This window comes from Oryctolagus cuniculus, chromosome 7, assembly GCF_051225735.1.
Source record: "Oryctolagus cuniculus isolate XC-2025 breed Fujian yellow rabbit chromosome 7, ASM5122573v1, whole genome shotgun sequence".
Taxonomy (NCBI): Eukaryota; Metazoa; Chordata; class Mammalia; order Lagomorpha; family Leporidae; genus Oryctolagus; species Oryctolagus cuniculus.
The window spans coordinates 36878187-36902495 of NC_142873.1; the positions used below are offsets into that span (position 1 = coordinate 36878187).

At 44.7% G+C, this 24309-nt stretch overlaps 1 protein-coding gene across 6 annotated transcripts in view; it reads right to left on the reverse strand.

Annotated features, from left to right (window-relative positions):
* C7H1orf226 (chromosome 7 C1orf226 homolog) overlaps window positions 1-24309 on the reverse strand; it is a 342221-nt gene that overhangs the window by 40393 nt on the left and 277519 nt on the right. For all 6 annotated transcript variants that reach the window (XM_008264164.5, XM_089299664.1, XM_051857177.3 and 3 more), the window contains one exon: window positions 10586-10694. In XM_008264164.5, the coding sequence (XP_008262386.3) occupies window positions 10586-10694 (109 nt within the window). The remainder of the gene's footprint in view (window positions 1-10585; window positions 10695-24309) is intronic.

Sequence of the window (24309 nt, forward strand, 5' to 3'; positions counted from 1 at the left end):
ACTCCCGAAATCAGTCCCCTTGCTCTTTCCTCAAGTCGTCACTTTCTACGTGCCTTCTTTTTTATTTCATGCCAGAGAATCCAAGCTAATAGGAAAAGGTGTCTTGGCTAACCACACACATCCACATGTCTATTTTGGATCCCAGCCCACCTCTACCCCTGCTAATATTTCTGAGCTCAAACCACCTCCTAGCAGTGAGACCTTCTTACACTGTGACATTGAATTCTCTTAGTCTATTGTGCCACCTCCAGAGACAGCAGTTCCTAACCCCCACCCATCCCCAACCTCTCGCCCAGGAGCATCGTGACATGTCTAAGTGATGAAAACCCGAAGTGACATGGGAGGACATGGGTAACTTCCATGGGACCCCCAGCCCCATGGTGGGTCAGAACCTCTGTTCCTCGTCTTCACCCTGAGCTTCCTCCTCTGTTCAGAGGGCAGGCTTAAACCCCCTTCTCACACCACAAAGTTTTCAGCAACTAAGAGATGACCAGACTGCATAGGAAGTTGAGATGCAGTAGATATTGATCCTAAGCAACAAGCCACCACCATTCCCATTCCCATTCCCAAAACATACAAAATGTGTGATTTATGGGTGGGCATTTGGCGTAGCAGTTAACACATGCTTGAAATGCCCACATCCCATATCAGAACATCTAGGTCCGAGGCCTTACTCCATTGCCAAAGCCAGCTTCTTGCTAATGCATACCCAGGGAGATAGCAGGTGATGGCTCAAGTAATTGGGTCCCTGTCACCCACATGGGAGACCCAGATTGAGTTCCTGGCTCTGGCTTCAGCCCGGCACAATCCTAGCTGTTACAGGTATGTGGGGAATAAACTAACTAAATGAAATTAAACTGGGACTTGAAAAACAAAGGGGTATGATTTAGAGGACAGAGTGCCTAACAAACCCACGTTGAGACAACACAGCATTCGGCGTTGCCTTTGGCTATCAAGCTGTGCCCTGGTTTTGGAGACTGAGCCAGGAAACTCAACTCTCAGGTGAAAAAAAAAAGTTGTCGCTCACCCAAAGGAGTTATTCCCATGGGCTCCCCCAGATCTTCTGTCCACCATTCCCTTCATGGAATAGACAGAGTGCCTAGGGTCAACCTCTTGCAGCAGAACTCCTTGGTAGTTTCCCCAACCTTCAACACGGCTTTGTATCATCTGCCTGGATGGCCAGTGTTCGTTATATAGAACTTTTCTCCAACTCTGGAGGGATTTTGCAAATGTTTTAGGTTCTGGAAATAAAACAGTCTAAATAATATGTAGAGATCGAATGTTTAACTTCATTGCTTTCTTGTCTTACACAAATTAATCCAGATATCTCCCACTGGATAAATACCTGCAAAGGTTGACTTAGTCTCTTCTAGTGTATAACATTCCCAGAATACAGACCCAGTCTCCCCATTTTTATAATACATTTCCTTAGAAAATTCCAAATTCACTACTATGTTTGCTGCTAAAAACCTCAGGTTTTCCTAAGGACATGTTACAACTCCCACTATCTCTTCAAGTCACTGACACAGCCCTTACCTAATTTTTAAGATTATATTACAAATTAAACATCCTCAAACAGGAATCCATGACTTATGGGATTATACAGATAACTAAATTTGCCTTTGTAAGGAAACACTAAGATTTAAATGAGAAACACTCAAATTTAGAGTTGGTGGGAAATGACTTTTCATGAATCTCCATGAAAATGATGGGTGGTGGGATGCACTCAGAATCGAGCAGAAAAACCTAGATTAGGATTCAAGCCCCTCTTCCATTACCTTCATCAAGATAAATGGGCCTAGAGGTTCAATCAACTATTTATTAGCCCAAAATGGTTGCAAGGAAATGGGTGGGTTTTAATGCTTAATGTTTATATTGTTTTATTTTCACACTTATTAGTGCACTTATTAGGATCAGCAACTGACCCTGATCTCTAGCAGGGTGCTCTGAAAAAGCAGAAAGTGCAGATTATGGGTTTCGTATTCCTGCTTTCCCCACGTTGGAAATGGCATCCTGCCTCCTCAGCCTCCCTCGCTGCCTGACCATCCTCCTTTTTTCACAACTGTTCTATGTAGTATTTCTGTAACATCACTGAAGAAGCAAATAAGTGATGTGTCTATTGTATCTCCCATAAATATATGGGTAACTTGCATGATGGCACCTCCCACAGTGCTTGTCATAAAGTACATGTTCAAGAACTATTTTATTCTGGATGTGGAATTCATTGTACTGAAAGACCAGACAGAAAATAAAAGTAGTTCAGGAAAGGTTGAAGTTATTTTATCAATATAGGAACACAAAATACTAAGAGAATCACGTCTTATGCACATATGCCAGCGTCTAAAAGCTAATGCCACCCATCTCCCATCCCACAGCATCAGAGGAAAACTCCTGGACTGAAGGAATCTGAGCTACTATGCCGGCTTCTGTGTAGGAGGAAACTGTCAACCAAGAGTTCTAAAATCTGCATATTCAGGACTAACTGGTTTCATTTTGATTTATCCTCTACTCTTCTTTAATGTGAAGGCTGTATTTCCATACACAGTAGCATATTTTATGAAAAGTCCTCTGCTCTTGGATACATAATCAAGCTACCCCATCTGCTTTATAGAATGACCACAGACATGAAAGCAACAACCACCTCCTGTCCTTCCCATTCGTCACTCTAGGAGTCAGAAAGTGCTGGGTGGCTCCTAACCCAACTCATAGATGACTGCATGAGTTCAGGTGCCCTTTGACCTTTCTTGTCCTCCTTGCTTTCAGAGGATGCTGTATATGAAGACCTTGTTAGGGAAGCAACGACTTGAAGGTAGCTAGTAGGGGCATTCTGTACTTGTCCCTCCCACCATCTACTCTGCACAACCCTGTTGGTTCCTGCCTGCTAGGCCTACTGGCTCCGTGACACCACCTGGAGTCCTCTAGGGGAGGCAACTGATTTTGCCTGCCCGCTGGAACACAGCAATCACACGTGCTGGGGCTTAATAGTTAATCAGCCATGCCTGAGCCCGAGAGAGAGAGAGAGCAAGAGAGAGAGGAAGGAGAGGGGGAGAGAGAGAGAGAGAGAGAGAGAGAGAGAGAGAGAGAAACACTCCAGTAAAGAGAAGCTTGAAAAAGGACCCTTTCCAGAGGCTCATATGAATTCTTGTTCTTTGGGTCTCCTACGTCACTTCGAAGCAGTTGCTCCCATCTCACAGCCTTTGGAAACCAAAGTGGAGGTGTCAAGACCGAAAGCCACTAGCTACAAAGCCAAGTGAACAAGTGGAACATCAGTAAAGCAGCCTTTTGCAGCTTTGAGATCTGGCCATTCTCAGGAATTTACTGGGCTTTCTTTTTTTCTAAAGCATCATTATACTGCATGATTTCTGCGCAAATCCAGTTTAGTTTCACATAAGCCTCTGAAAGTGCTCTGCCACATGGATCAAATCTTCCTGTCCAAAAGCCATTTTCTATTAACAGCCAAAGCATGAGTGGGCTCTTGGTTGTCAAGATTAGGCTGGATACAGTTGCTTTGATGTTTTTAAAGCTGGAAAGGAATAGCTAACCTCGGAGTGCTCTCAGCTGCAGATGGAGAGCACTGAGGCTCAGGGGAGTGCCAATTACAGGCCATTTTGTGAAAACAGGGCTGGAAAGGAAGCCGTCTGGGAACATTACACCACTCACCCTCACCACATACAGCCATGTGTTTTGAAACCATCTACCTATTCATATTGACATAAACTCATCTGCCCAGCCCCAGGACATCCCTCCACCCAGCAGAGAGGTCAATATGTTATGGAGAGCTATTCTGTTCAGCACGCCTAATATAGGTAGCAACTGTACCCCTAGCAGGTGTCAATATTTGGTAAACTGCTGCTGAGATCATGACAAAATCACTCCTGGTGAGTCGGCTGTCTACTCAAAAGCAGACCAAAGCCTCAATGGTAGCTTTGAGCAGAGGTGAAGCAGATGGCTCATTCCTGTACTTCACTAGTCCAAAGCAAAATTACAGTCATTCAGAATAGTATTTTTTATACTCAGTCCAAGTAATCTGGTTGCTGGTTGGTCCTATGAACTTTGGAAGCAGTTAAGTGCTATACACATCTAAAGAACTGTCATTATTAGTCTTATTCTGCAGCTAATGTAGCAAATTATCTTGGGCACTGTGATGAATTTCATTGTTCTGCAAAAAGCTCTAATTCACAACCTATAGAAATGATTAAAGGAATCATGAGATAAGGAGAAAATGTAAGCATAAAATGCAAAGTGTATATGAAGATGAAGATGAAGATGAGGATGATGACAACAACACTAAGATGAGAAAAAAGGGCTGGCAAGTGGAAGCTCACTTCTGACAAGCAAGGTTCTCTGTAAGTTTATTCCCCACCTTCCACAATCCCACATTTTCTGGGCCCTCGAGATCTGTCTGCCAAGTGCTTCTCCACTCCAGGGAACAAAAGTCCCTGCAGTCGGCTATAGGACAAGTTACAGGTTTATAATCTTTTCATATGTCACAACTCTGAAATACAGTGTCCTTGTCTTGACCTTAACCACTTCAGAATCTCAACAGAAATAGAACTGAATGTCGTATTTCTTTAATTTAAAAAAAAAACATTAATAGAAGATGTAGCTTATACATATATGAAATGATTACAATATATGGAATTTAAGAATACATATTTAGCCTTATACTCATAGAAGGCCCCAAATTACCAGGGCTCTCAAATGGTAGATGGGTTAGGTTTTGTCCAGTAGGTTACTGAATGGCTCTGATCATATAATTTGATCAAGGCATAAGCCTTGGACAGCCAGAATATTCCTCAGTGTAAGGTGAGTTGCCATGGCTTTCAGTACTGACAGCACACAGTACATCCTAACATTTCCAATAGACTGCTGGGTATTTTCTTATACTCTGCTGGCTGATGAAACACAGCAACATGGAGAAAATACAGCTGAGTTACAATCTCAGTGGTCAGTAAGCAGCTGGGTAACCAGAGGAAGTTAATTTCCAGGTAGTGATTCCTGCACCCATAAACAGAGACTTGGGCTAGATGAATTCTGAAACTCAAAACCACCTGAACATTTAGGTATAAAAACAGTTTCTTTCCTTAGTTTTAGGATCTGCTTCCCTTTCATCTCTCAAGCTTGACCAGACATGTGACTTATACTTTAGCGTGTGACTATCACCATCATTCAAGATTTGGTACAAACTCTAAAGCACCCTTGAACTTGACAGCATTGCAGGAGGAAATGACTTCTCCAAACCTAAACCAATTGAGCTGTTATTGCAGGCAGCCTGATTTCAAGGAGCTGCCCACGAAGATAATGGGGAGAGTCCTGCGGCTCCTGTTAATCACCAACAGTTCACGCACTGATGCACTAATAAGTACAGTCACTCTTAATCAGGGTAGACAGCCATACCCTCCTGAGGCTGGAGAACATGACAGGAGGGCGACAGCCACTCCACAGGAGAGGTCAAGAGACCATGCAAGAAGCGTCTCAAAAGGCAAAGGGCCTTGCAAGTGAGTACAATCATTATATCCCCCAAAGGAGGGGAAGAGGGAAATCCCATGTCATTAGCAGGTGTCTCTGGTGGAGGCTCTCAGCTAAGACAAGACCCACTCGCATCCTCCTTTCTAGCACTCAGCCTAAAGTGTGCTGATGGGATCCCTCCACCACAATCCTGCAAAACCTTCCCACTCATATAAAATCTGTTCCCTCAAGAGCAGGCCCCTTCATGCATAACCATGCACATTTCTGAGATGACTTTCATCTTATTTGATGGTGGTAGAAACTCAAGTCTAGAGAGGCTCACGTGTCTGTTATATGAATTTCGTGTAACAGGGTTTAGTGCTCAAAGGCCTGGAAGGGGAAGCAAGGGAGCCTGGTTGTAATCTCAGTAGCACTGCTGTGTGACCTGGGTAAGTTACTTTCCTAGGTCTTTTCCTTCTTCAATGATAAAATGGAATCATATTGGCCACACAGAGATACTAAGGTGAAACAAGGAAAATCTACGTCAAATTGATATGGGCCATTCAGAGGCAAGGAGCTCTTTATTTTTAAGTAATGACTATAGTTGAACCCAGTTACAAATTGGTCTTGGAGGACAAAACTATTCCTTTGCTACTACTGCCGAATGAACCATGGACAATGGTTTAACCGAGTGGTCCAGAATCACACCCTCTGAATTCAGGTCTGACTCCACTACTTACAATGAGTTCCTTAAGGCTCGATTTTCCCATCTATAACATGAAAGGCATAATAGGAGCTATCTCACAGGGCTGCTGTTGAAATAAGATAATTCCTCTCCAGAGCTTAGAACAGTCTCAGGGGCCGGCGCCGGGGCTCACTTGGCTAATCCTCCTCCTGTGGCGCCGGCACCCTGGGTTCTAGTCTCGGTTACTCCTCTTCCAGTCCAGCTCTCTGCTGTGGCTTGAGAAGGCAGTGGAGGATGGACCCTTGCACCCTCATGGGAGACCAGGAGGAAGCACCTGGCTCCTGGCTACGGATCGGCACACCGCCGGCTGTAGCGGTCATTAGGGGAGTGAACCAATGGAAGGAAGACCTTTCTCTCTGTCTCTCTCTCACTATCTATAACTCTCTCTTTCTGTCTCTCTCTCTCTCACTGTCTAACTCTGCCTGTCTCAGGCACATAGCAAATACCTGAAACCAAGTCAGCTATTAATATTTGACTTAGTATAAGGCTAAAACTTTTAAGAGCTCTAGAACAATAAAACAACAGGTACTATGTTATAGTTCTGCAATATCCTGCTATCTGGTGAAAGCCCAAATGAAAACCTTTCTCCCAAAAGAATGTCCAAGATGGAAACCCCCTTGGCCATCTGTGTGGGTGACTAAAAGAATCACAGGTATAGCACAAAAATGAGGGCAGGAGCAAGGAGGATGGAGGCCATCTCCTGCGAGGGTTGAGGCACCTGATCAGACTGCCAATCAGCAGAAGAAACAATGTCTTGCCTCAAGGTGAGCCATATGCCAAGGATGACTCTTGCATTAGAGCCCTGCAGTGAGAAACGTGCCCTGGAAACGTGCCCTGGGGATGCATGCAGAGGACTCGATGTGATGTGAAATAACCAAAGTCCTGCGGCTGTGGTGTAGCAGGTGTGGTGTAGCCACCTGCAGTGCTGGCATCCCATATAGGCACCAGTTCAAGTCCCAGCTGCTCCACTTCCCATCCAACTCTCTGCTATGGCCTGGGAAAGCATTGGCAAATGGCCCAAGACCTTGGGCCCCTGCACTCGCGTGGGAGACCGGAGGAGGCTCCTGGCTTCTGGCTTCAGATCGGCGCAGCTCCGTTGTGGCCAACTCGGGAGTGAATCAGCAGATGAAATACCCACCCTACCCCACCCCTCTGCTTCTCCTTATCTCTCTGTGTTAACTCTGACTTTCAAATAAATGAATTAATCTTTTAAAAAAAGAAATAACCAAAGCCCCGCCTCAGCAAGGAGCCCAGACAAGGTTTTCCTACGCTAGGATCAACATGAGCCCTCTGGAGATGATCCAGGCCAGCTGGCTTCCAGGCAGATCTCCCTTTTGACCTCCATTGATCCAGAAATAACCTCACAGGCCACATCTCCTCTCCTCAGGGTCTACAGTCCTTTCTCCTTACCTCTTAGGGATTTCCATGATTTGCCAACTAATACTCTTTCCCGAGCTTGGAGGCTAACCAGGATGGTGTGCAAAAATCTCGCAGACGTGTTCCTACCCCTCCCTAGTTCTGCTTCCTTTCCTAAACAATTCGCTTCTCTTTGCAGGCTTGGAAACTGGCCCTCCCACCTATAGTTCAGCAGCAGTGGGGCTCACAGCCCAGGCTGTCTGGAACAATTCCCTCAGCTGTGTGGCTCCAGGCCAGCAAGGGGCCTGAGAACCAACCCTCTTATGAAGGGCTACAGTCTCAGCAGGTGAAGGCGAAAGAAACATAGAGAATAGAGGAGCCAGAGATCAGAATCAGCTCCGAGAGATATGAGACGCAGCAAAAAATGGTATGAGAGGGACCAGATGACTACTCCTTTTCATTGGGTAATGAGAACTTGATTCCATGCTTCCTTTCAAGCTCAAAGTTCCAGGTGGGCATTGTTCTTAGATTCCGGTTTTGGCAGAAGAATCAGATGCCCCTCCGCTCCCCACCATGCCCCTACCATGTATGTGTTACTATCCAATGGCAACGCAATTACAAGGGTACTTCAAAAAATTTGTGGAAAAATGCAGTGAAAAGTTAAGAAGGTTTTTGATGCAAAAGAATTTTGAAATCCATGCATTTTTCATGAACTTTTTAAAGACTGCATACGGATGGATTTCAAAAATGTTTGTACCAAAATAAACTTAGCTTTTAATTTCATTTCCACAACATTTTTAAAGTCTCCTGATTTAACTGTCTCCTTCACTTTCTTGCTCAAGATTCTTTTGCTCTACATGTCTTCCTGATTCCCGGCCGGTGTCTGCTCCTGGGAATGTGGGCAAGTCATTTAATCTCTCTAAGCCTCCATTTACTCCTCTGTAAACTAGAGGGAGAGGGTGAAAGCGACCTATCTTAACCTTCTTTACTTACATGTGATAAGGATAAAATAAGACTAATCATTAAAGTACTTGTTAAGTGATCAGGGTATTTGTAGCTCTAATATATTCCCAGGTTGATATGATGCAGTCTACACATGAAACTAAAGGCAGAAACACAAAGTCTCAAAATGAATTAAAAGAGGATTTCAGTCTTTAGTTGCATCTGCCAAAAACGTTATTCATGATGTAATTTATAACTCTCAGGAACTTGGGTATTCACTGCACCTCAAAACTGCAGAAGAGCCTTTCATTCTCCCAGGCCCTAAATCCGTTCACCTCCAGCTCCAACGCTTTTCCTTCTCATCCTCTCCCTACTCCTTCTTCTATTAGTTAGCTAATATGCAGCTCAACTTGGGCCTCATTTTTTTTTTCTTCTCTTACGTACTATTATGTAGGTGAAGTCTGGCAAGATACCCTCTTTTTTCCTCCTACCTTTCCAGTTCTGGTACTTTTTATCCAATTCCATGATCAGCATTTTAAAAGCCTGGGCACAGGATGGATACTATAGCTTCAATGCGTTGGAAACATAATCCTCAATCCAACAGTGATGGGAAGTGGGGTCTACCTAATAAGAGGTGATTAGGCCAGGAGGGTTCTGCCTTCAAGAATGGATTGATATTGTTAGCATGGGAGTGGGTCAGTTACCCCAAGAATGTATGTTACAAAATCAAGTTCAGTCCTTTTTTGTCCGTGCACCTCTCACCATGGGATGACAGCACAGAGGCCCTCACCAGATGCCAGCACTGTGCTCTGGGACTTCTCAGTCTCCAGAAGCGTGACACCAATATGTTCCTGTTGTAGCAGCAGAAAACAGACTGAGACAATTGGTAAGAGCACAAATCTCCTTAAAGGAAGAGGCTAATGTAGCAAAGCATAATTCTGTTTGTTGGAGCTAGGGTAGAGAAATGGGAAACATGCCCTGGTAAATCTTGACCCTGTCATCATGCTTGACAAAGTTCCTACAAACCTGTTAAAATGCCTTTTAAAGCATAACATGGTGCTTTGGTTTGCATATTAGTTTAGATGTCCCCTAAAGGCCATGCACTGGGGCCAGCATTGTGTGCGGTGGGTTAAGCTGCCACCTGGGATACCAGCATCCCATATGAGTGCTGGTTTGTGTCCCAGCTGCTCTTGCTTCCAGTCTAGCTCCCTGTTAATGCACCTGAGAAGGCAGAAGAAGATGGCTCAAGTACTTGGGCCCCTGTCTCACATATTAATTACATGGAAAAATAATATAGTTCCACAACCAAATCAGTAGAGTAATGCTGGGTTAAACAAAGTTACAGGAGTTTCTTTAACTTCAGGACCTCTCAGCAACATAAATAGGGCAGTTTCCATGTGGACCATTTGAGATGATAAATGTTTTACAGCATACATCTTAGGAAATGCTGACTTTGACTATCATCCTTATTTTAGAGACAAGGAAGATGGGACCCATTGAGGGGTGGTTGCTTGCATCACAAATCCCAGAGTTCTGGTGGAGAGGTGAGGCTACATAATAGGTTTCCCAACCTCTGCAAAAGGTTGGGAAAGTCTCTCCAAAACCCCAGTTTTGTGTATTACATTTCTGGAGGGATAACAGAGAGGAGGAATACTTCTACAGAACTGTAAAAGCTGCATTTACTCAAGTATCAAATAACGATCCAAGACAATCATTATGTATCACTGTAAGTTTAAATAAAATTCCACATGTCATGATCTGCAGCTCACTAATAATACACAGGATTACGAGGAAGCATTTGTCTTCATAAATGACAATGTTCTTCTCTACTGCACGCTAGCGTGAGCATCATTTCCAGTGCTACTTAGTCCTGTTCCAGGCTCATCCCTTTGCAATTGTGCATATGTAACTACTACAAAGTTCATACGAAACTAGGAGAGAATTTCAATACATGGGAGCAAGGGCAGATCATTGGGACCCAATGTCAGTATTAAAATAGCCACCTCTAAATCTTCAACAGGGAGAGGGTCCAAGGTTACGGGTGCCCTGGGTCCATTAGAGGAAAGCAGTAGATGACCAGTGAGTGATCTTTACCTTTTTCTTGGATTTAAAGACGTTACACCTGAAGATATTGCTGGCACCATCTCGAGCGATATAGCTGAAGATCTTCAAGTCTTGGGAATCATGAGAGACATAGAAGATCCTAGAGAAAGAGCGAGAGAAAAAAGGAACTGAATATGATGTTAAGTTCAAATCCCCAGTAGGAAAGCTCTGCCTATGGACACTCTGAAGAAGTCGTCAGAGAAAAGTCTTCCTATGTGATCAAAAAGCTAAACTGTACAAGGTGCTTTCAACAGTTTCCACAAACACTGACCTGACCACGATTGCCAGAGCTGGAAGAGTGGGTGCGAGTAGGACATGGAGTCCACGCCATCACTAGCCACTGCCTGGGGTGGCAAGCCTGTCCTGGTAACTTGAGTGTCAGAAGTAAAAATCGCTCCCAGCCTTCTCAAAGCAAAAGATCTGCAATCAAGCCAGGGAAATGGGGGCATAGGCTTTCTGATACCAGCTCACAGTTACCCCAAATGAGAAGACTTGGGGAAGCAGCAACAGTAAACTAATCACACAGGGGTCGGGGGAGGCAGACTAGGATACTGTGTTTCATTGTCACAGGTCTTGTGGTGAGAGTGACCCTGCTCCCCATCCCTCTCTGCTAGGACCACAGCCACCAGTCATCCATTCTATGATTCAGTCAAAGCCACTGAGTTCTTAACTGCGTGCCTGGCCCTATCCCACCAGCCAGGGATGCAATGGGAATAGGGCAAAGACTTGAGCTCACAGAGTTCACATGTTAGAGATGTCAGTAAACAAGTAGAAAATAAACGCTATGAGCAAAATAAGGCAGAATAAGGGACAGCGCTTAGGAGCTGATATTTAAGGTCTCACAGGCAGGCAGAGACCTTAAAGATCTCCCAGAGGAGCCACTCAGAGATATCCAGGCAAAAGCATTGCAGGAAGTGGGAACAGAACGTTTATTTGAAATGAAAGGAGAAACCATCAGAGGTTTTTCTACCTTACTACTTTTTAAATTAAGATTTTTAATTAGCATGAAACATCTATACATTTTTATGGGGTACAGCGCAGCATTCCAACATAGATGCACAGCATAAACCAGTTATACCAGGCAATCAGCCTTGCATTTCCTTTACCACAAACTATACTTAAACCACCGCTCTGTGAAACACCAGAATCCCTTCCCTTCTGGTTTTGATTCCCAGAGGATTTCAGCAGAGGCCTGGCTTCCTTATACTTCAAACTAAAGGATCAGTCTGACTGCTTGGGGCATGGGGAAGAGGGTACATGGGCAGAGGCAGAAGGAAAGGCCAGAGCAAGGAGCAAAATTATAAGCAAGGTCCTAGTGGCTGAATCTTCAGCAGGCCTAGGACAGGGCACCACCAGAGCCACCATGTTTGAGTGCTGGTACACATCAGTGGAACCAGTTGTGGAGGTGCCAGGGAGGGTATCGCTCTTGGTAAATACTATGCAGCCTCCTCGTTTCCACAAAACACCCCCTCAATAACAACACTGGCAATCTTCACTCAAGGATTCAATAATGGCTTGGTTTGTTCTGGTGTAAGTCTGTTATGCATAGCAGAAAGAGAACAGGATTTAGAGTCTATAACTTACCTACAACTTCGCTACTGATTACAAGGTAAATTACGCAAATCCTGAGGTTCAGTGGCATTATCTGTAAAATGGGACAATTACTAGTAACACCTTGCAGGGTTATCAGGAAGACGAGATAGCTAGTAAAGTACACTTTACATCTCCTTGCTGGTAAAGCCTCTAAACACTCTAGGAACCACGAGTCTCACCACAGGATCCCAATAAGCCAGGGAGAGACATTTGAAAAAGTGGGCATAGGGCCTGTGCCATGGCTCACTAGGCTAATCCTCCGCCTGCGGCGCTGGCACCCGGGGTTCTAGTCCTGGTTGGGGCACCGGTTCTGTCCTGGTTGCTCCTCTTCCAGTCCAGCTCTCTGCTGTGGCCAGGGAAGGCAGTGGAGGATGGTCCAAGTGCTTGGGCCCCTGCACCCACATGGGAGACCAGGAAGAAGCACCTGGCTCCTGGCTTCAGATCGGCACATCGCGCCAGCTGTAGTGGCCATTTGGGGGGTGAACCAACGGAAGGAAGACCTTTCTCTCTGTCTCTCTCACTTTCTAAAAAAAAAAAAAAAAAAAAGTGGGCATTTCCTTCCATTGGAAGGAAATCCAAGTTCACCTCTGCTTATCAGCTAGAAGTGATTTCCACCAACTCTACATGATCCTCAAGCAGAGGTTGTTATGTCTGTTCAACATGACTTCTAATCGAGCTAATCCAAAGTTCTGGGGCCTATGAAGTCCCCAGCCTTCTACTGATGCCAGTCTTGTCTTCCTTACATGGATGCAGACAACATCATCCGCCAGCATCTCCTGACGGAGCTTCCTGGGCACCTCCTGAACATCTCTCAAGTTCCCCAAATTTGTCATGTTCCCCAATCGAACTAATTTTCTTCTCCTTCTCCTTCTTTTTTAAAAAGATTTATTTATTTATTTGAAAGGCAGAGTTACAGAAAGGCAGAGGCAGAGAGAGAGAGAGAGAGGTCTTCTATCTGCTGGTTCACTCCTCAAATGGCTGCAACAGCTGGAGCTGAGCCGATCTGAAGCCAGGAGCTAGGAGCTCCCTCTGGTCTCCCACGTGGGTGCAGGGCCCCAAACACTTCAGCCATCTTCTGCGCCCTCCTAGGCACATCATCAGGGAGTTGGATTGGAGGTGGAGCAGCTGGGGCTCAAACTGGTGCCCATATGGGATGCCAGCACTGCAGGTGGCGGCCTTACCCGCTAAGCCATAGCACCTGCCCCCCATTATCTTCTTCAAGCAAATGTGACCTCCTTTCTCCTGAGCCCCATCTTGGTGAGGAGGTACCACACCCACCGAAGCCAGAAACCTTGGTGACATCCTTGATGCCTTCCTCTACAGCTCCTCAGTATCTGTCATTCATGGCCAAGTTCCTTGCAGCCTACCTCCTAAGATGTCTCTGCTATGTACTTTTCTCTTCTGCTCCATGGTATTGCCGTAGTTTTCATTTTTCACCTGGATTTCTCCAGCATCAGCTAAATCATGTACCTCGCTGATTCCCAGCTAAACTATAGCCAACCCATTCTCCATGTTGCTAAAAACACAAATTATATCCCATAATTTCATTTTTAAAATCACCCAAAGGCTTCCTACTGCCTTCAGGATCAAGTTCAAATCTCCAGAACCCTGACCTATATAGGCTTCCAGAACCAGCTGCACATAGCTTCCTACCTATGCAACTTCTGCAAACACCTGGGCATTCTGCAAGACGTGGTTCCAAGAAGCTTCCCCTTCCCTGTAGCAACCTGAGCAGCTCTGGACCCACGTGTCTCCCACTATGATATCTACATAGGAGTTCCCTCAAGGAACAAGAGCCAATTTGGGCATGCCCAGTGCCAGCACAATGATTGACACAAGGAAGGTTCTTGACGCTTATTTAGGAGACAGGGAGGGGTTCAGTCTGTCATTAACGAGCATCTCTAAAATGGGCCACCTGGCTGCTCACTTCTCCCAGGTCCAGGAAGTCAGGTCCAGTTAGTTCAGATGCAACGCACATAAAACTTCCTTGACTTTTTTTTTTGAGTTTTTAATTTATTGTTATGTAATGCCCTGGGGACTGAGAACTGAATTTAAAGCTGACACAGCAGATATGAATGCAAACTGGCACTCAGCAGCGAGACACCACGATGTAGAAGGCAAACAGGGACAGCGGCAAGCTAAGCTTAACTTAACCTTAATAGACAAAACAACTTTTCAGAACATATGATGACAACCTGTGCGTGCATACAGCCACTCTTTTTGGACTGGAGCTCTCTGGAGACTGCTCTGCCCTACTCTGGGTTCAGAAACTTAATGTGTTGTTATTAAAAGTAAGCAACCTCTAGTCATTTGGTTAGTGCTTAGGAAAAGTTTCCACCAACACAACCAAGCAGTAGAAAGTTTTTCCATATGACCTCATTCATCAGCAGCAAATTAGTAAGTCAACAAATGAAGGCCTTGGGTCCAGATTTCCAGATCCTGCAATATATTCCAAGAACTCTTAATTTCTCCATTACATGGAGTTCTTAAGGACTCTGACTGTGGGGATGGCAGAAACTCAGGGAGGAGAGAGGAATATCAGCGCTCGAGAGAATAGGAAAGATGTCCCTTTCTCTTTCCTTCTTCCTCTTCATCCTTACATCTAGGATACCCTTGATTCTATCTGCAAAGAAGCACCTTGGTTAATTTCCGCTCTAATTATCAAGGGTAGAACATCAAAGCAGTTCACATAATGTTAATGATTACGAAGATTTTGTTAGGTTTGATTTTCTCATTGAATTTCCTAAGAGCTCCTGCTTTTATTTCAAAACATGCATAGAATTATAATTTCTCTGACTAATGAATCTATTATGCTTTAAAAGCTTTAACAACAAACTTCTCTGAGGCCTCTAGTATCTATAAACTTACCTAAAACGACTAAAATAGAAACAATATCTTTGAGATACTAGATTTGGGGTTTATTACATATTGGAATTCAATGTGACAAAGTGATAAAGAATTATCAGATCCACCACCACCACCAGCACCCTTCCCAGGCTTAGTCCATAGGTAAACTTATTTCTCTTAGAATCACAGGGAAAAATAGAGAATTCAGAGCAGAAAGAGACCTGTGAGGTCTTCAGGCCCAGATCCAACCCCACAACCCTGTCAGTCAGGATTTGCCGGCGATAGGACAGGCAATTCACACCTTCACACAGTACCCACTGCTTTTATAGGAGGTCTGACTACTTGGAATTTTTCCCTTTTGTTGAGTGTAAATGTACCACGAGGAGTGCCGTGGAGGGAAATGGTTGAGAACTCTGGCCCTCGGTGGGACAGCCCTGGATTTCAGCACAGGCTCTGCCATTTAGCAGCTGAGGATCCCGGCTTGGACCTCCATCTGCCCCTTGTTCCTCACCTGTGACATGGGGAGGATCACAGGGCTGCACCTCCATCATGGAGGCAAAGGAATGAATGTACACGGAGGGATTAGCTTACAGCAAGTGGTGAACAAATGGTAACTGCTCTCATTACTCCCAGACTCCTGACCTATTCTATCCTCTGGTACTGGAGGGAACGAGGCTAGTCTTTACAAATGGCAATGGTCTGAATATCAGAGACAGCCACCATATTTATATTTACTCCTTTTATTTTTAAAGAGAAACACTCTTCCTTTGATGGTTCCTCAACTAGCCCATTTTCCAGATCCCTCATTGCTTCAACAGTTTTTCACTGTGGAAAGGGCATGGGTTTGGGGATGAGAAAGATTCAGGTTCAGGTTTTAGCTTTGCTGCTTCCTAGCTGTTGGCCTTCAGCAAACATACTATATAATACTGCTTCATCTAAAGTAGGCACATTAATGACCTCCTGATAGCATTAAGTATTAAAACACACACACATACACACACACACACTCCATCCAACATGAGTTGCTTGCTCAGTAAATACAAGTTCCATCTTCCTTGTTAATTTTTCCTATATCCAACTTGCACTGACTCTTGAAATACAGTTCATAATACAGACCCAACCATCCCACTCCTGGGAATTAACTGAAATCAAAATGAAATCAGCGGATGAAAGTTTTCTGTACTCTCATGGGTTTTGCAGCTCATTTCACAATAGCTAAGATATGGAATCAACCCCAATGCCTATCATTGGAAGACTGGATAAAGAAATTATGGTATATATACACTATGGAATACAACACAGTGGTAAAAAAAAAAAGAAATCTTGTCATTTGCAACAAAATGGATGCAACTAGAAACCATTATACTTAGTGAAATAAGCCAGTCCCCAAAAGACAAATACCAAATTTTTCTGATCTGTGGTTATTAATAGAATACCAGAAATGTAATGTATAAGAGTGAAATTGATATTTTCAGATTCGATGATTTTTAACAGCCCTTGGCTCGACTGTTGGAAACTGTTTTTTTCTTCATACTATTTGTTGATCTCTTTACTTACTGTAGGGTCAATATTATGAGTATAAAGTAAACTGAAAATAGATCTTTATAAAAATTAAGAGTGGGAATAGGAGAGGGAGGAGGAAGAAGGGTGGGAGCATGAGTGGGAGAGAGGGTAGGATGGGAAGCATCATTATGATCCCAAATCTGTATATAGTAAATACATGAAATCTGTATACCTTAAATAAAATGTAAAAAATACATGGAAAAAATGCAGTTCATAGAACTGTGTGCACATGGCATATTTGGATAAGTATATTCTACCTCCTAGATTGAATTTTAGCAGAGCATCTCTGATTATGTTCTCACTTTAGTTATAGCATCTCATTGCTAGTTCACACTGTGGTCAACACAAATGTTCAAAGCTCATTTGTGCAGCTGCTATAAGACAGAGTCCCTGAGCAGACTCGAGGAACTGGATTTTAGGACTGGCTCCTAGTGATCGCTATTTCATTTTCCTTCTTCTCACAAACACTCTGCTTAATGATCTCTTCCAGAATTTTGCTCTGGGCTATCCCAACCTCCCCAGCCTTTAATTCCTGGGCCCAGATTTCCCTCCTTCCCAAAAAACAGGATGTTTTATTCTTACCGTCTCATACTTCATCCACTCCTCATGGTTTTGCACAGTCACAGTTCCACAATCATTTTTTGGGGCCCCAAAACCCAAGTAACTGAGGCCTGGAAACACTTAAAGAAATACATCTTTGAACTTTTTCCTCATGGCTTTTGAACTGCTTCTTAAAAATCACATATGTTTTAGCATTTCTAATTGGAATATCAGGCTTCTTGAGAAGGAAAAAAAGAGAACTTTTTAGAAAAATGGAGTTGAGCATCTCGCCTTGCATGTGTTAACTCTCTCTTCCTTGACATTTCTTTCTCTAATCTTCCGCTTTTTCCATGAGCCCAAAGTACTCAGGATTTCTGGTCTCTCAATGACTGCACCTACACTTGTTTTTAAGCTATGTTTCTTTACTGTGTACTTTCCAAAGAACAATTCATGAAATCTGAGCAGCCACATTGTTTTCTTCGTGGTCTCACATTTTTGGGCCCAACTAGAATCAATTATGTTGCACTTTGGTCTTCAAGTTCTCATCCCTTATTCCCCATCTCTGGCTATGTGACCTTATCTTACTCTGTCATCCTCCTCCTCTTTGAAATAATGAGCTCTAAAACAGCACGGCTGGTGTGGTGGTGAGCTTTATGTGTTAGCACGTCTGAACCACGAGAGGGCAGATATTCGGCTCAACATTATTCTGCGGGGATCTGTGAGGGTGTTTCCGGATGAGGTAACTTTTGAGTTGGCAGGCTAGGTAAGGCAGATGGCCCTCGCACATGCTGAGGGTCCCCATTTCATCAACAGAAGATCTGAATGGAGGAAGAAGGCTGAAAGCGCGACCTGGGACATAGGTCATCTCTGGCTTTCAGCTCTTCCTGGGTCCCAAGCGCACCAGCTTCTGGACTGGAACTTATACCATCAGCTCTCTTGGTTCTTCGGGGCCCTTGGACTCAGACTGGAACTACACTCAGAACTAGAACTACTAGACTACACTAGAATTACTCAGCTCTCCTGGGTCTCCAGCTTCCTGGTTATAAATCTTCAAACTTCTGAACCTCTACAATCAAATGAGTCAATTCTTTAAGATAAATCTTAACATATGCATGTGTACACACACATATCCAAATACATATGCTATTGGTTGCAATTTTCCAGAAAACTCGAATACAGCCACATTTCCCTAGATAATAGTATTCTGTTCCAATGTCCCTTGTTTCCAAGGGACTGTCTGCTGACTATAGAATCTGACTAGTGTCATTTTCCATTCCGTTAGCTAAAATACCTGCAAGAAACTACTTGGGAAGGAAGAAGGCTTGTTTTGGTTTGCAGTCCAAGACTAGACAGCCTCTTGGTCTGGCATCTGATGAGTGGTGAACACATGCAGATGGAAGACCACGCTGGGGATCTGGGAGGAGAGAAAGAAAGGCTGGGCTGGACTCCTAACCAACTCTCTCAAGAACTACCTCCCAAAGGCAAATCCCAGTGACCTACAGACCTCCTGGACACCATAACCAAACCAAAACTCCACCCTTTATTCTTCAAAAAAATTTTTTTCAGATGAAAGCATCACATTTATTTCCAGAAGAGGCAACTGCCAAACTGAGTTGCATTCATCATCAAACCTTTATCTCATCAAACATTTATCTCCAGCTAAAATAAAAACCCAGCTTGACAATAAGCTATTTTTTTTTAATTTTTAAAATTTATTTGAAAGGCAGAGACAGAGACATAAAAACAGAGACAGAGACCTTCCATCCACTAGTTCACTCCCCAAATGCCACAACAGTCAAGGATGTGCCAGGCCAAAGCCAGAAGCCGGAAACTTAATCTGGGTCTCGCACGTAAGTAGCAAGGACCAAAGTACTGGAACCATTATCTGCCGCCTCCCAGCAGGAAGCTGGAATTGGAAGCAAAGCTGGGACTCAAACCTGAACAGTCTGTTATGGGATGTTAACATCCTAAGTGACATCTTAACTGCTGTGCCAGATGCCCACACCAAGCCTCCACTCTTTTTTGTTTTAGAATTTTTTAAAAAGACTTAATGATTTGAAAAGGCAGGGTCACACAGAGATGGGGAGAGACAGAGACATAGAGAACTTCTACTTGCTGGTTCACTCCCTAAATGGCTCCTCAATGTCCAGGGCTGGGCCAGGCCGAAGCCAGGAGCCTGGAATGCCATCTGGATCTCCTGTGTGGGTGGCAGGGGCCCAAGTACTTGGGCCATCTTCCATAGCTTTCCCAGGTGCATTATTAGGGAGCTGAATCAGAAGTAGAGCAGCCAGGACTTTAACCATCAGTGATAGGGGATGCCAGCATTGCAGGTGGTGGTTTAACTCGCTGCCCAAACCTCCACTCTAAATCCATTAGCAATTAATATGTACCTATCAACCATTAACAAAGGACTTTGGGGACCATGTCTCCAACATACTTGGCCTTTGGGCAACACTCAAACCACTCTCCAAGCCATCACAGAACCTATTGGCTGCAGAGACTATGAAAGGTCTTGAGGCACTTGCAAAGCTTCCTGGGCCTACATCTGTGCTCCTGTCCAACCAAGACCCAGGGGAGCCTCCAAGCCTCCTCTTGCTCAAGATCTGCTGGGTCTCACCGTCAGCTGGTGTCCTGTCACTGGACTTCACCGAGTCATAGCCCAAAGAGCTGCACCTGAGGGTAGAAGGTCCAACCTGCCACAAAGCGTTGAGGAAACTCTTTGCCTTCTCTCAGCCTTCTGTCTTAATTCTTGCAGTGAGAATACAAAACCCTCTTTAGGGTAGTCATGAAGGCCAGGTAAGAAAATGGATGGCAAATATTCTGTAACCCATGAATTGTAACAATCTTTCAAAACTGTGGAACAAACTTAGACATATCCAATGGAAGAACAAAGAGAAACACGCATTGTTCTCCCAAGGCCACTATCTCAGGGTGGCAGGGGTCAGGGTGGTGTCTCCAGTTTGAATGCAGCATAGAGATCTTCAGATCCTGGAAGGCCTGGGCATTTCAAACTCAGGAGACATCACACAGGACAGAAGGAAATGAGACCTAACTGGAAAAGACAAGTGACCCAATCACAAGCAGGGCTGTATTAAAGAACACCCCTGGGAAAGTAAGAAGCACAATAAAAAAAAAATGCAGAGGACAACCTGCCGCTCCAGACCAAGCAGAGTGAGGCACAACTATGAAGGCTTAGTCTTGGGAAAATTCAGCAGGACTCCTGCCCTCAGAACACTGATTTCCTAAGCAGCAGCCAATGCCATGTTTGTGGGTCCCCCAAAGGAATGTGTTACTGGGAGCCCTAGGAAACCAAGGGGTGGTGAGCTGGAGAGAAGCCCTCAGTGCTTCGCTAGCAGAACACAAGGATCTGTAGGAAGAAATGTGCCCCTTAGATCCTACCAAGTAGGCTACCTGAAGACTGGTTTATCTTGTTCTCTTCCCTCCCAGCCTATAGCTCTGACACAGTTTCTCACCCCTGTCCCTGGGTGTCATTCATTCTTCTTCCCAAGTCTCTTAGATTTAATCTGATCTTTAGATAACAAATGTCATCTTGATAATTTCCCTCTTATTACAACTTTGGTCTGATTATCTTTTTCCTCCCTGTATTTACAAGGTTCCTTATCACTGTGACTGGTTTGCTTTTATTAGAAGTGACTTCCATTTCCACCTGCTCCATCCCTCATTGCTGGTCAGATGACTGCCTTCCTCAGATGTCCCTTTGTGGTGGTGCCCAGAGCTCCTCCCAGAGCTGGTCTCCTTACTTCGCAGACATCAAGGTGCTGGGACACATGGCCTAGGACCTGCTTGTCACCATGACGGGCTGCATTTCACAGGCCTGTCTTACCACAGTAAGTTCTAGAATGAAGTCTGGGCCAGGCCTCCGGGGACAGTGATGCTCATTTCTTTCAAAAGCAGCAGACAGCTGCAAATGTAGGAGTTGATTTCTAAGGTTTTATTTCCAGGGACAAAATTATACAATTATTGAAATTACTGTTACAAAGAAGTACCATGTGCCCAGAGTCAGGAATAAGCTTACCAACTGAGTTTTAAAACCTAGTGAGAAGCAGCCAAATACATATTTATCTTTGTGAAAGTCGAGTTAAGGCACCCTCGTGGCCCATCTCAGCAGTTAATTCATGTTTTAATTTCACAGCTGTTAACAAGTTCTTTCTTACGTCCCACGACAACCTCCCCTGCTTTACTTGAATCAACCACAAGCCATCAGGCAGCACTTTCTAAATGCCAAGCGCTGTGATAAGTTAATCTCCTCTTGTTCGGTACTTGACAGGCAGGCAAAAAATGGGCCGGTGTCCCCAACAAAACCGCCATACAAAAAAATCCTTTCATATACTTCGTGGCTTCAACTTCTCGCCAACACTCATAATTTCTCCAAAATAATTGTCAGCTGCTGTTGGCTGTAAAAAACGTACACACACACACACAAACAAATCCACTCGCACAGGCTGCCAGTTCTTTCTCCTATGCGACAATGTTACTGGCGAGCACACACTAAGCCTGTTTGCCTTTAGGGCAGGGGCTGGCAGCCCACACTTCTGAGCATCCTCAGGCTCCTGGAAGGCTCTTGCCCCAAACACACCTTCCCTCCCAGAGTCGGCGAGGGAACCAACACAGCAGCACAAACAGCTGGGGAACTCCTTTGACTGGTGTGTGCTGGGGGAGTGTTGCCAAATCACTGCATCTCTTCACTCCTTTCTTATTTTTTAAAGATTTATTTATTTGTTTGAAAGGCAGAGAGAGAGAGAGAGAGAGAGAGAGAGAGAGAAATCTTCCATCCACTGATTCACTTCCAAAATGGATGCAATGACTGGGGCCAGGCCAGACCAAAGCCAGGAGCCCAGAGCCAGGAGCTTCCTCCAGGCCTCCCAGGTGGGTGGCAGAGGCGCAGGAACTTGGGCCATCTTCAGGTGCATCAGCAGGGAGCTGGATCTGAAGTGGAGCAGCCAAGACTCCACCCAGCACCCATATGGGCTGCAGGCCTTGGCATAACCTGCTATGTCACAGCACCAGCCCCTCCTCTGTTCCTTTCCCTACAAGCATGACATCCTTCTGTGAATAGTCTCCTTCAAGTGTCATGTGGAGAGAGTTATTTGGCACAACTCTTCCCAGTGCAAAAAAAGTCATCAGCAAAGCTTTATGTCCTTTCTTCTCTACTCCCTTTCACACACTGAGGCCCAGTGGTTGTGTGGAACTACACAGGACAGAACAAACCCAACCACAAGGCCTCAGCTGAGCTTATAGTACTTCTCCTTTCTCACATCCACCTAATACGCCAATGTTTAGTTTTCACTACTGTAAAATGGAATAAGAGGAGGTCTGTAGGATTGTTAAGAAAATGGAATAACATATTCAAAGTGCCTGGCTCAGAGTAGGCGCCAAGAAAAAAATTCTTACTAATCCATTATGTGTTTATACTGCCAGGTACTGCTTAAACACTTTACATGTTCAAACCCATTTCATCCTGGTAGCAGCCTTATGAGGGGGTCCTATTACTACAGCTGTTCTACTGACAAGGAACAGAGATGCTAGTCGACTTTCTTAAGGTCACACAGCCAGAAAGTATCTGCATTACTTTCCTAAACTGGCATAATAAACGAGACAAATTGGATGCTTGAAACAACAGACACTTAATCTCTTAAATACATCACATTGAGGAGTGCAATTCAACTCATTGCACTACCAGAGCAGGAATTTAAGCCTCGGCATTCTAAACCAACTTTTTTTTTTTAATTTACTAATTTGAAAGCCAGAGTTACAAGACAAGCAAACACACACACACACACACACACACACACAGATCTTCCATCTGCTAGTTCAATCTCCAAATGGCCACGATGGCCAGGAACTCCATCCATGTCTCCCACACGAGTGCTGGGGCCCAAGGACTTGAGGCCCTTTTCTGTTGCTTCCCCAAGTGCACAAGCAGGAAGCTGGATTAGAAGTGGAGCACCCAGGACTCAAACCAGTGCCCCTACTGCTGCTGGCTGTGCCACAATGCTGGCCCCTTAGCCAAAAATTCTTAGAATTGTCTACATTAATATCTGCCTAGCTGATTAATAACCATCAAATACCACTTGAATACTGAATTGTCATTTTTATTGTTCTCTCTATATCCAGAGTAGAAATTAATCCTAAGATAAATTTACGTTGTCAGAAACCACAGAGTTTCTGATTCCAGTTATTTTTCCAAGCTCCTGATATCTTCACAGATGTGTCTATGGTCACCAATAAGTTCATTCCCATGTTGGTAAGATTTTCAGGGGACGTTTGAGTGAGAAGTGTGGGATTTTTGTCTATGTACTTTCCAACCAATTTTCTTCAAAGAAACCCACCCAGGAATGAGATACATATCCTAAACACATCCTAATCCTTCCAATCAAGCTCCCATTTGGGTTTCCAGGCATTCATACCATAACTCACTCTGGACTTGACTCTGACCCCACATCCCTCTTGCTACCTGCTCAGTACATGGGCATCTGCCTCCTTCTGCAAGCTTCCCAGAGCTCAGGGCATGCCTGGCTGGGCCTGGCTGGTGTGTCCAGGTACCTTCCTCCTCTACATTTTCCTGCTCTGATTGCTCCACCCTGCTTGCATGATGCTGCTGGGTGTCTACATGTCAGAGGAGGAAGTCTGAATCAGAGCTCAGCCAGGGCTCTTCCCCCCCCCCCACCCCCCCCACCCCCCCCAGGACTTGAGGGCCAGAAAACACACTTGTGCCTGGAGGCTGGTGCTTACTCCATGGGTCAACAGTCCCCCCCGCACTTTTTTTTTAAGACTTATTTTTTTTTGAAAGCCAGAGTTACACAGAGAGAGAAGGAGAGGCAGAGAGAGAGAGAAAGAGAGAGAGAGAGGTTTTCCATTCGCTGGTTCACTGCCCAAATGACCACAATGGCTGTAGCTGTGCCAATCCAAAGCCAGAAGCCTAGAGCTTCTTCCGGGTCTCCCACGTGGGTGCAGGGGCCCAAGGACTTGGGCCATCTTCTGTTGCTTTCTCAGGCTGTAGCAGAGAGCTGGATTGGAAGTAGAGCAGCCAGAACTCAAACCAGTGCCCATATGGGATGCCAGAACTGCAGGCGGTGGCTATACCACTACGCCATAGTGCTGGCCCAACAGTCCTATTGTCACCAGCAACCCCCTCCCAGGACAATGGGTGA